The sequence below is a fragment of the Pygoscelis adeliae genome, unplaced genomic scaffold (assembly GCF_000699105.1).
Source record: "Pygoscelis adeliae isolate BGI_AS28 unplaced genomic scaffold, ASM69910v1 Scaffold108, whole genome shotgun sequence".
Taxonomy (NCBI): Eukaryota; Metazoa; Chordata; class Aves; order Sphenisciformes; family Spheniscidae; genus Pygoscelis; species Pygoscelis adeliae.
This window is the reverse complement of record NW_008825498.1, coordinates 283,909-297,321: the sequence shown is the minus strand read 5'-3', so window position 1 is coordinate 297,321 and position 13,413 is coordinate 283,909. Positions and strand designations below refer to the sequence as shown.

Below are 13,413 nucleotides of genomic sequence, written 5' to 3'. Positions count from 1 at the left end.
TGCTCACCCTTGCTGAGTTACTTCAAATGTCAAAGTCACCTGGATAAGCAGGTGGTTTTTAAAGTGAATGGGAAACACAAATCAATGTTAGTTATTCTCTCTGATTCCATGTTCAGAAAATATGACCTTGCTAAAATCCCTTTCAATCTTGCCAACACCATTCCCAAATTGCTTTTGTCTCAAGATTTCCCCTCAGGTATTAAGGGGTGAGGGTCCCGTGGAGGGAAATGGAGGGGGTGAAGACTGGGATCAGTTGTCTTCATTCCCCTGAAGGCAGGGGATGAGGAGCTAACAGCTGCTTACCATCACCTTATTTTTGAGGAATTGCTACAAGACTTGATGCTTTGCACTTGTAGAGTGGCTTGGCTTGGTAAAACACACTACAGATACCATGCTTGCTGTGATGCTGGGCCTGCTGCAGCTGTCTTTACAGTTCAAGGGAGTTCACAGCAATGCAGATCCTCTGGAAAAGCACTGAGTTTATATATCCCCCCCCCAACAACTCGCCCTTAAGATTTTTCTATTTTCACAGGCAATGTCCCATTCTCTACATCACTATATCTCCACCACTGTCATGGCTACTTCCTCTGCCATTCAGCTCACAGTAATCCATCTTCCTGTTCCCTACCTGACATTCATAACCAAATATGCAAAAGCAGGATGGGAAAGGCAAAAGAATCATTCATCTCCTGGGTGGTCCTAGGAGTGGCACAACACACCAGCAGGCTCCCCAGGGCTGTAAACCACATTTCAGCACTCTCTGATGCTTTTCGACCTCTCTATGGGGAATAGAGACACAAGTCATTCAAACTAGACCCTCATGTGCTCCTGGGGCCAGCCTCTATGGAGCAACAGTGAATCCAGTGAGCGAAACTCTTCTCATGTTGGCTTTGTAGTAAAAGCAGCCTTCCTGGGCTCAGTGAAGTTACACCAAAGGGATTTACACCTGCTAAACCTTAGATGTTGTTTAAAACAAGCAAAAAACCTATTGAAGGAGACTGGGCCAGGGGGGAGGGGGAAGTGAAATCTTGGCATGGTCCCTAAGGGATCTATGTAAAACCCCAGCAATGAAGTCGGCCTCGATGCTGCTCTGGTTCCATTGCAGCTGTGACAGTCCTGCCAGTCCTAAAGGGGGGCAGAAAAATGCTTACATTTCTTTTGACTATTAGTCCTTCTCAATGCATGTGCCAGTGACAAGTGCATCAAATTAGCAGAGAGCTTGTGCTAGACGTGACCCAGCAGCCACATGCAGGTAGAAGAATGACTGCAAGTGAACAATAATAAATCTGCTAGAATTTTAGGAGGAATCTAGAGTTCTGACCTTAAACACCTCATTAGCTTTTCTAACCAGCCAACACCTGCCCTCAAATTAGGCCAAAAGGGCATAAGTTTTATCAGCAAATGTGGAAGTTTTGTTGTACTTTTTTGATGGTCCTGATTCTTCTCCTTTTATATGTGCAGTTCTCCCCTTCCTGCTTTGAGAAGAGGGAAGGAATGGCTCCTCTGCAACAAAGAATTCAGTCTGCCGGTAAATACATTGCAGAGCTAATTGTGAGGCTGTTAAAACATGTTTTTTCTTAGCATGCAGACACTGAAATGTTACAGGGCACTTGAGATATTTTCACAGGCTCCAAGACAAAGACTTAATCAGCACTGATGGAATTCCGATGTCAGAATACTAGGTGGGGTTTTTTTCTATTTTGGGAAATGCTTATTTCAAGAGATACTGGTATATACCTGCAATTCCTGAAAAGCTAAGTGACTCATCCATGTTGTGTCTGTAATTCTCAGTTCGCCTCCCTTTCTCTTCTGTGCTGGCATACCAAAACCATGCATACAGCCTCACGAAGCATACATTGACACTTTTGCCCTGGGAGTAGGGGTTTCCTGTTTTAAGTTCAATTACAGGTGGATTAAATTTTTCACATGAATCATCTTTTTCTTTTCTAATGAAAAAATGTCATCTCTATAAACAAAAATTATTTTTATGCATTTTTGTGGATCTTTTTGGCATTTGCATTTATCACTGAGGGTTTTTTTTAAAACGTCTGAAAAAAATTCCTTTCAAAACTAAAAATAATTAAAAAAATCAGGAAGACAACATTTCCTGATGAGTTCTAATATTAATGAAAATTTTAATTTGTATTTCTCGGGATGCATGCTCTGCTGCAAAGACTTTACTGGGTGCACCATCTTACAAGAGATGGGGTTAGGAAAAACTGTTCAGTAGTTTAATGTCATGAATGCATTTTTAATCAAGGTGACCTAAACTGAGCAAGGGATGTGCCTCTTTTGAGACACATGGTCAAAAGAATAAGAACCCCCCCCGGTTTCTTATTTTTCTTCCACCATAGCTGATACCAGCATTGGTAAAACTAGGATGTGTAAGGTTCTTACTAATTCTGTAGCTGCACCAGAAGAGGCAAATACTCAATAGAAAACCAATTCCATACCCGTACAGGTGGAAAATATAGGTGCAAACTGTATATACAGAAAATTCTGAACCTCTAACTGCCCCAGTTTTTCCTCATATGCTTCACACGGACTTTATCATAGCTGTGATAGAAACTGAAAAAGGACAACAATATAGGCAAATGGGAAAAACTCACACAGACAGGTTCTTGCAAATGTCACTATCAGTTCCTGTGAGTTTTCAGGATGCATCTTAAATACAAGTGGGGTTTATTTGTGGTTTTTTTGTTGGTTTGGGGTTTGTTTGGGTTTTTTTGACTCTCCCTCTAGGTTGGTTGCTTGTTCTGGACTCATGATTCTGTGGTACAGCAAAAGACACAGTCATAAAATTATTTGCTATTACTGTGTATTGTGAAAATTTTGGCTTCTTAAAATTAGCCTATACATAATTTGGCTGTTTCAGAAGACTTTCTGATTTTTTTCCGCACTATGAATAAGCAAGAAACTGTAAAATCAAGTTTTCACCAGTCATGGCCACTCAAAACATCTCACAGCTGCTGTGAGATGGTTCCCAGAAATCCTGCGGCAGGAACATTAAGTATGCAGTCATAACTTAATCTGTTTAATGTTCGCTGGACAAGGCAGTATGTTTTAAATAGCAGCAACTCTATAATGATATTGGCCATTGTTTACAAGAGCCGTGATCACTGATCTGTCCACATTCCTCTGATTCTTTCCTGTGGTTCATTCCCCATTCAGCCCAACCTACATGTATATTGCTGCCTCAGCCCATGAAAACATTCATTTTGAGGTCTGGCCAGCCAAGGAGGCAGTGGATTCCAGTTGATGTAGCTAATTCTGAGAGTTGTCTCTGCATCAGCACAAAACTGCAAAAGAAATCCTTGATCTAACTGAAATGAAGCACAAAGTAGGGGGCTTTTCCTTAGAGGGAAAAGGGGAACGCACCAAACTGGACCCCTGTCACTTAGTTATAATCAATACCTTGAATTGCACCTGGAAGCACAAGGCTGAGCTAGTACAAATGGTGGAAGGGCATGGCAAAACATCTTTCACACCCAACTGTATTCTCAGCTTGCCTCAAGTGCAAGGCAGAAGAATTTATTCATTGACATAGCTCAAACCAGAGCCAAGAGATACAGTGAGAAATTTAATGGTATGAGTCTGTCCCCAAATCAGAAAACTTAGATCTGTAATTACATGTTCCTGAGTCTTTAACATAACATTATCTAGGCTATGTTCTACTTCTGTTATCCTGGATCAGAAGAAAGATCCTCCTAGCCCAGCATCCTGGTTCTGAAAGTGGCTAGGCACAGAGGGAAAAACGTGAAGACCATGCACATTATAGTTCCCTGATTTATTTCCCCATCTTCACATTGCTTTCTGAACTCTGAACTTTCAGCTGCTAAGCATGCTGTGGCAAAGACTTCTTTACATCCTACATCATTAACTGCTGTGGCAAAGACTTCTTTACATCCTACATCATTAACTATCAATTTTTGTTTACTTTAAACTTATTACATGATAATTGCTTGTACTGAAGGAGACAGTGAATGATAGCAATCCATCCATCCATCCTGTGACAAATTTTCTAGACCTCTCCCATATCTCCTTTTAACAGTGTCTCGCTTTCTGAGCCAGAAAAATCCTTCTGTCGCTCTGTCTCCCTCTTTCTGTCTCTCAGCAGCTGATCATTCTTCCTTGCCCTTCCTTGTCTCTCTCCTACATCTGGGCACTGAGCTCTACCTGTTATAACCTCCTGATCTATTTCCTGAGTGTCAGTTCAGAGCCCATCATAGTGTGTATATGGTTGAGATTTATAACTGTTTTCCATCTGCATCACTTTGCAAACATCAACATTGAATTTCACCTGCAATTCTCTTGGCTATTTGATACTGTGAAATTCTTGTTAGCTTTTATTTTTACAATTCTGAGTAGTATAGTATCACCAGCAAGCTTTGGCAATTCACTTACAAGTATGTTGGATGGTGTAGGTCTGACTGCAACTCCCTGTGGCAACTCAGCAATGTGACGACCCTCCATTGTGAACTATTACAAATTGACAACGACCTGCTGAATTCTCTGACTCCAGACATACACAAGAACACACAAGGATGTGATCCTCAGCTCTGTGCAAGAAGTGCTAGCTTTGAGGAAATAAATAAAATAGTCTTACCTTTCCAAGAGGCACATTGACATCAAGGCCAAAGAATAAAGGCAAGAGAGAAGAACAAGAATAGAAATAGAAACTGCAGAAGAAAAAGAAGATTGCATAAAAACTAAAGGTCATGGCATTGTAAGCATCAGGATTATTTTTGCACTCTGTAGGAGAATTAGAATAACTATGCATTCAAAAACACTGTATTTTCCCAGTTACTTCTGTAAGTACCATACCACCTCCCAGGCTTAGAAAACAGATCCCATTAATTTCGGTGATGAATTACAATTGGCACCATATTGAAAGCCTGAGGTATAACTGTCACTATGAACCACCATAGGTTGACTGAAGTCACAAAGCTGGATATCAAAAGTAGCATGGATAATGTTAGGTGTGTTAAAAAACAGTGCCTGCAATCCATGCTGGAAATAGCCTGGGAATATGAATATATATATATGTATGTATATATATACATATACGCACACATAATATCAAACCCTAACCATTAAATGTTTAATAGTCAGTTTTTGGATGTCTCATTTTATCATGAATGCATTGTCTTCGGAGATGTGAATTTTTGTGAGTCGAAAGCTCTTTTGAAAATTGACACTAAAAAGTCTCCTATTCAAGGTCTCCATTTGACCATGACATAAATTTTGCTTTGCTTTTTTTATTTTCATCACAGATTATCATCTGTTATTTTTCCAAGTTATATATATTAGAAAGACACCGAGTCCTTGTATCACAAAAATATTGGCAGAAAAGTGGGAAGAATTATGTGTATCAAGTTTTGCATCATGCCCACTTGTTTCACTTTACGAACATACATATAAACTGAAAGGGCTCATTAGCACTACTGTCATTGTACTAATACAGCCATTATTTCACATTATAGTTTACACACGGACATTGATATTTACTATAAGTATGTTAGCAAGGCTGCCACTGGAGATGCATCTTACACCAGTCTGACATTTCTAGAAAAGACAGTATTGGTAGCAGTACGCTGTGCCCATGCTATGATCTTTTTTCAACAATCCTAGCTAACCTATCTACAAGTAGCAAAACTCAATGTGACAGAATTGACCTTATTCACTAAAAAAATGCAGTGCATATTTTTAAAGAGAGTGTCTGTGTATGTGTGTGTATATATATAAAATATATATAAAGAATGTGCATTATAGTTCTTTGACAGTTCAGTTTAAGGGCAAGATTCTGGTACTGTATTTATATTGCATAGTCAATTACAAGCTTCAGTAAAGAGGATAGCATCAGAACCTGAGTTTCCTTGTCCCACCAGATAAGGACAATCTTCAAATCTTCACTCAGTTTCATTCAGTCCTTCCTGCTTGCTAGCTTCACCTTGCCTTTAACGGAAGTACTGCCTGTCTACCAACACAGCATTTAACAGCCAAGTAAAGGCTTCATCATTTGGTACAATATCATTCACCATAATTAAAAGTGTTTGGCATTTATTTCCTACAATGAAATGTTACAGAGGAGACGCCAAGATTAAAGTCTGTATATACTGAAACACAAATTGAAAATGACGCATAGTAGAACACCACCAACAGGTCCAGCTGATTCAGCTAAACAAAAAGGTCATGTAGTTCAAGAGAACTAGGTCATTACTTTCAAAAAATCATACTTCAGAAGCGTAACAGAACCAACCTTTTCCTCCAGATCCTTAATTTGTCTCTTTTGGATGTCAGTTTTATCTTCTAAATCTCGGATCCTCTGGGAATCAGAAAAGAAAGCATCTAGAGTAAATTCTCAGTAAGTTTGCTCCGCTGAACAAGTAACTTAATGTTCCAAGTGCCAAAAGGCTAGAAATTAACAAATTCATTTCTTTGGCAGGGATAATCTTGTGTAGTACCATGACTCCATCCACTAACCCTGCCTAACCACAACTTTACCAGGTGTAAAACTGCTCGAAATATGCTACTGCATATGTGACTGTATCCTCAAATGCTGAAAATTAATAGCAATAGTGGATCTGTTTCATATTATCTATTTTATATTAATCCTGTGTTAATTAGATGGAAAGTGTAAGATCATGGTTACGCTCTTTAGAATTATATCATGATTCATTAAGATTTCTCACAGTTTGATGTGTTGAAAGAGGATTAAAGTGCTGTTATTAGATTTGAAATGATAAATGTATACAATACTATGAAAACATTGATTCTGTGGCAATCGGGATATATGTAACTTATAGACAAGGTATATTTTTTTAGCAGAGCTAGGTACTTCTAGAAAAATTATGTAACGAGTTAAACTTTTGGCCCTCTTTGACTTTCTTTTGGGAAGAGAGATCCCACAGGACAGTTAACAGAACTACTAAGTATGAAAAATGAGACCTTGAACCTCAGTATCTGTTCTCTATTTAGGGCATAAGACAGCTGGCCAGCAAACAGCAGAGATCGAAAGAGGCAAACCAGGAGACACCTGGAGGCCCTGGCACCTGGAGAGCAGATGGCACCCCTGTGACCGTCTTCCTAATTGTCTGGAGATGAAATGACTAGCTTAATGGCAGCTTTCAAACACTACCTCTTCCTTTCCTTGCCTTGCCTCTCAGCCTTTCCCAACCCCATCTGCAACAGAGGCTGACTAAGAGTTGTTCAAAGAAGCCAGAGCCGCTGTGGCAGTATTAATCAGGGCAGTGTCATGGCTGAAATCAAGAAGCTCCTCATGCTGCAAAGGCCTGGTAAGAAGAAGTAAGGGTGGACCCAGCCTCAAGTCTCCAACTCAGGATCAGGCAGGGCTGTGAAAACTAAGTCTTCGTGTGAACCAGAAACCCTAACCACTGGGCATATGCTTTCTCTCCTATTCCCATAATCATTTGAGTAAGTTTTGTTTCGTTGTGCACCTGTCACATTAATCAGCATGCTGTGACTGTTTGCCATTTTGGGATCTCATTCTGGGACCTCACAGCTTGCACAGCAGCAAACACTGGTCTTCAAACGTGAAATGTAGTACTATATCTCAGCAGTGAAACGTAACAGCTGACCACTTTGGGGGGGGACAGAGCAGAAGTGTCTGGAAAAACAGATAGCTTTCCTGTGTAACACGAGCCAGAAACATTCATACAGTTCCTCTTGTGTCCAGTCCAATAACTAAGGGTGACCATTTTCATTACAAAGCTAGATTCATGCAGACAGAATTCTGGATTAAAACTTCGGTTTGGAATTTTAAGACTCAAAATGTGCCAAAACAATACTCCACAAACTAATGTCACATGTGTTTGTGTACACAGTAAAGACACAAAGTATGAAACAACTCAAAAAACTAGACACCAGGCTCCCTCATAACCTCGAGCTTGCCTAAATTTGACCTCAGCTTATGTTCTTATACAGCAAAGCTGAGTAGATATACATGTGCATCGTTCCTTTTTCTTACCTGATGAGCCTGCTGGAGCAGCTCCATCCTCTCCTGAAGAATCTGGCAATCATATTCTCTGCTTTTCCTCAGCATCTGACGTCTTAGCTTTTCTACTGCTGTCCTTAGCTCTTCCTGCTGCTTTTCGGTGAGTAGTTCCCCAAACTTTATCACCGTTTCTTGCTGCAAAGCATTGTACAAGGTGGCTTCAAGCTCCTGGATCCTCTGGTTGATGCAATACCAAAAGCCAATTAGAGATGAAACATTGTTTAAAACACAGTGGGAACTGGGGGGTTGGTGGCAGATTCAGGTGCCTGCATGAGAGGTGGCCCTGTGCTCAAGTGTGCAAAAATGTGAAAAATGGAACTCATAAAATGGTTCAGTGTTTTGACAAAAGGATATGAACTTTTATTTTTAAAATATTTTAATACTAATTTTCACTGAAATCCCTCAGTTTGACTTTTTTTTTTAAGCCGTTAACAGATTCTAACAGTTGGATAGAATTTTCATACCTATTTTATAAGTGTAAAGATTAATATTTCACCAATTCCAAAATTCTGACCCAATGTGCTAAAAAATAAAAGAGGAAAGATTGAAGGTCACTGTCAGACTACTTTGCTCTTAATCCTGCTAATCAATGAGCATTCTCATCAACTTGACAAACCAAACATGATGAACTTGCACAGCCAGTTATCAGACCTATATATCACAATTTGATATAGCAGTGTTTATAGCAGGAACTCCTGCTTTTTGTGGCATATTGTCTTCTTGCTCTGACATGTGCAAAATGGCCAAGATTCCAGATCTGAGTTCCAGTTGGTTGCTCCACTGACTCCAGCTGGACAAGCTGACATTAATGAGCAATATCTGCTTTTAACTGACAAAAGGGTTCCAGACTTCAGGAGATCTGCCTTTTTGTGGCATGAAAAAGCTAGGTGTCGTGTTGAAGCTGTGAAGATTGCATGGTAGTGCATCAGAAGATATTTAAAAAACAAATATTTTTAAAAAGATACTAAGAAAAAAGCAAAAACCTCTCTTCCTGATCCAACAGGAGTCTGTGTCCTGTCACAGTGCTGGCCAGTATGTGCTGTAGAATTTTCTTTGTACATACCATGTATGCTTGGTCAAGAGCTTGCTTCCTGTAGTCTAATTCTTCCTCCAAATAACCTTTTATTTTGCAAAATTGCTCCTACAATGAAGGATCATTTGGACAGAAAAAATAATTAGTTACTCAAAATACTTTGGGAAGTTTTATTAAATCAACTACAGATATCTGACTCAGGCAGGACTAGGAGACTGGTCTTCAGCTGACACTCTACAGAGTTGTTATTATCTGACTCAGCTAGAAAAGAAGGAAGGGAAAATAGCTGTGGGTTGCTTTTGTACGATAATACATCTGATCTACATGAAACTAAATCCATCACCTCTTTGTTGACTTCAGCGATACCGCTTAGCATTTCAGTAGTGTAATTTAGGGGTTTCTGTGTGATTTTTCTAAAGATGTCCATGATGCCAGAGGAGGCAAGTCCTTTTGTGCTTTCTCTTATTTTGGAAGAAGTGTGAAAGTGCAATAAACTAAACAGGAACTAAACAGGCATATTCATGTTCACATTATCTGGGGGAAGCTGCTGTGCTTTAACTTCTCAGCCTACCTTAAGCTGAATTGACTCAAGTACAGACATACCATAGGAACAGAATGTAAACCACTACAGCTATCCAACTCATGTAGTTATGCTTGTTCATCTTGTAGGTTACTTCCATTAACTAGAATAAGAATTGGGTAAGGTACTAACATTACTGGTGCTATAGCAACTTCAGTTCAGCTGTGAATGTTTTGCCTTTAGGATGGTATGGGCTTAAAATGTAATGAAAGAAAACAGCGTGATAATTCAGTAGTTTCCCACATACTGGTATTGAATAAAATGTGATACAACAGCTGATGTTTAGACTGGAATCTTATGAGACAAAGAGTGCAGTCATTTACATCTCTGAAAATCACTGAGCAACCTTTGAGCCCTCTGTACTTATTAATAAACAGTCATCCTCATGGAGAGAGAAAGTTTTCAGACCTTCACTATTTCTGTTTCTATGTTATTCTGCTGTTGCACGTGAACCAGACTAGTAACAGTTTTATGGATTCACCAATAATCAGAGAAAGCCTGAATACTTAATTTGCCAAAAGACCTTTTTAGTTATCTTTTGGCACACCAAGTAAATGTGACACACTCAGTGTCTTGCCCCTAAAACGTATATTAAGGAAAGTTTGCTTACCATATCACTTTCCAGTTCCATCATCTTCTGATGCAGAGCAGCTTCAGCTCCCTCAATCTGCTGGATCCACTGGAAGGAAGACAATGAGAGCTGTAACCTGCTGAGTTTTCCAGGCACATGAGCAGTGGCAAGTGGGACATCTATGGCATCTTGTTAGTCTACTTTTAGTAACCTATTGCTAGTTCTGAGCCTATCTTGAGGCTGTTCTCCTGTGACAGGGGCAGCCGCGATGTCTGTAGGTAGCACCTGACAGAGAAGCAGCAAGAGGATCACCATTACTGGATCACTGGAAGATGGAAAAGCACACTTCCTTGGATGGACAGGGAACCCATTTCATCCCATGGATAAGGGCCCACGATGGGGCTCTAGCATCTCAAAAATAACTGGGTAGATGGCAATTATCTTTGCAGAGGAGGAATTGTTGAGTAGAATCCTTGGAAGCTGTCATGTTGACAAATTGTGTGCTGCATTTGAGCCACAGAAAGCAATTTTAACCAACCCTTGCTTTCTTTTTGATTTCCAAAACAAGGAACTTAGACACATACTTTCAGTGGAAATTTTGCATGCGGATCCCTTCAGAAGCTTTGGAAATCTCAGGACTAGAAATCCCACGCTGTAACTAATTATGGCTTAAATGTCTGATGGTTTCTCATTCAGTTTACAATTGCATGTCTCATTTGACATTCTTTTTGTATTTGCAGTTGTTTTGACTTCACAGCTTGGGCCAGCTGCGTTTGATATTTTTGCTGCTTTAGCAAGGTGTTTGGGACCGTGCTGGCACAGTTTACTTTATCTGGGGAGTCATTTCCTACACTAGAAAGTTTAACAATATTGACAACAACAACAGAGCAGAAAGTTTCCAGTGTTAGAGGAGGCCTTAGATAACACATGAGAAAAGCAAGCACACAATTTACCTTTTCTGCCAAGGACAATACAGTGGAAGCCTGAATTATGGCCACTTGTTCTTCATTTCTTAAATTCTGTGAAGTGAAAGAGAGGGAAGAAGAAAATTGGCAGCAGTTTCCTGCATGAATAAAGATAATCAAGGCTACAGACTAGGTCTACAGTTTTCAGGGGATCCCTGTAGTACAGGGTATCCTATTCCCGTCGAAACATTCAGTCTGTTAACATATTAAAAAGAACACTGCTTTTGCCTTTCTGCATGATATGGACTAACTACATGTTTTCATTCCATTGCATCTTATGAGAAATGTAAACTAACATTAGATCCATTTGTCTGTCTTCATGCTAGTTTTACAAAGCTGAATTTCCATTAAAGCTTTTGTAAAAATAATGCTGATTTACACCAGCACCTGAATAGACAATCATGATTCTTCGTTTTTATTTCTTATACACTTTCTTAAAACATATCTAATATTGGCCAGAGATACAGGACAATCTCTTTTACATGGATGACTAAAGTAGGCAGCAATGCCCACTTAGAAAGCCACAGGAGATTTGATAATTCTCGCCTATTTATGAAAGTGTTTGCAGAATAATCCTAGTCCTGATGAAGATGTGGTTGGCTCAGACTGCCAAAGTAATTCATGTGCTTTCCTGAATGACTGGAGTGCAGTCAGACCCAGTTCCAAATATCAGTGGCCTTTGGACATTCTTCCCAGTCTGCTAAACCAGATGTTAAAGCTGCTACTCCATTACTAGTTCTCCAACTATTGAAATCTCACAAATCCTTAACTTACGGAAATAAACACTCCTTAAATGTATTGTTCTGATATTACATAATCTAATAAGTATCCTAGAAAGTAGTAATGATAATTATAGATTTCACTTACTCTACTGTACAAAATGCAGCTTGTAAAGGGAAAATATCTCCCACTTTAACTTACCCCATTATCACCTAGAATGTCTAACTGCTTTATGAGGTCTGGGATGCTGACATCCTGCAAAGAGAGAATAAGGTAAAGGCATAGCATGCACATTTTGTCATGGCTGCAATATTCGTCCCTCCCTCAACGAACCATGTTGAAATCAACCATTTTGTTTTATCCCCTGGAAATGCATCACACGCTGATTTCAGTTGCCTTTGAGCCAGGTTTTATCATTATGGTGAAAATTATGAGTCCAATTCAATTGTGTCAGTCATCACACGCTCTTACATTAGAATGAATTTAAGTGCTTAAAGTTTAGTGGAGTTATTAGCAGAGATGAATGTAATGGGTTATATGGGCAGCATCCACCACTGCTGTAGTTAGAAGTGCTGCCTTATAAAACTGACCTACCTTAACCCCTTCCTTCATGCAGTAGATCTGTAGAGCACTCACACCATCTGAGAATGGGTGAATCTGGAGATTAAATGGTGGGGACCGTCTCTCTCTTTCCTGAAAATAAATTGAAAAGACGCCAGAGAACATATTAGAATGAAGGAGATGCACACAGAACTCATTAAATGCCACAGCTACTGTTTAGATCATGCTTCGCAAAGCCAAGCTCTTCATTTTACAAGTCAAAGAAAGAAACATACAGACCTAGTTGAAAAACAGTGTGCCAAGTGGGATAGGATCCTAAACCCAAGCTAATTTTGCAGGAGATTATTTATTTGATGAATTATGTCAATTTGCAAATTGTCTGTGAAAAGGCTATCACCTGGATAAGACTCAAGTGATTTGCTTAATGAAACGTTGAACAATTATATATTGTTGTAAATACTCCCTTTAGAAACAAGTATTTGATTTAAGACTACTAGGATACTCAGATTACACATTTGCTCATCCTGGTATGTTGTATGTTCTATATATGTGTAAGTTCACTTACACATATATAAGTAATGTGTAAGTATGGAAAGTAGTAAGTTCAAAAAAGTTGATCAACTTAATTATTTATACACCTTCATTGCATAAAATCTACAAATATTTGTCCAGATTTAAAGGACCAAAGACAAAAAAAAAAATTTGAAGATGCTATTTCTCATCCCTTTCAGGTATTCAGGCAAGCACAGAAGCGAAGATCAAATTTCACTTTCAAATACATTTTTGGTTTATGAACATGTAATTCACTTGATCAGTCCAGTTCCATGTCATATGGAAACACAGCTGTCAGGTAAAACTGTGGGAAGAAGTTCTATAAATAAGGGACAAATCCATCACAGCACTGATTCATGAGAGCCAGGAAAGGCTCTGTGTTATCTACAAGCTCTGAATGACAAGCATATAAGGCCT

At 39.2% G+C, this 13,413-nt stretch overlaps 1 protein-coding gene across 2 annotated transcripts in view; it reads right to left on the bottom strand.

The window, feature by feature from the left end:
* Positions 1-4,628: 4,628 nt before the first annotated feature.
* Positions 4,629-13,413, bottom strand: part of JAKMIP2 (janus kinase and microtubule interacting protein 2) — a 29,724-nt gene continuing 20,939 nt past the window's right edge. For both annotated transcript variants that reach the window (XM_009331371.1, XM_009331372.1), the window contains 8 exons: positions 12,478-12,576; positions 12,085-12,138; positions 11,152-11,217; positions 10,238-10,306; positions 9,078-9,155; positions 7,988-8,191; positions 6,260-6,325; positions 4,629-4,679 (listed from right to left, as the gene is read on the bottom strand). In XM_009331371.1, coding sequence (XP_009329646.1) covers positions 4,629-4,679; positions 6,260-6,325; positions 7,988-8,191; positions 9,078-9,155; positions 10,238-10,306; positions 11,152-11,217; positions 12,085-12,138; positions 12,478-12,576 — 687 coding nt within the window. The remainder of the gene's footprint in view (positions 4,680-6,259; positions 6,326-7,987; positions 8,192-9,077; positions 9,156-10,237; positions 10,307-11,151; positions 11,218-12,084; positions 12,139-12,477; positions 12,577-13,413) is intronic.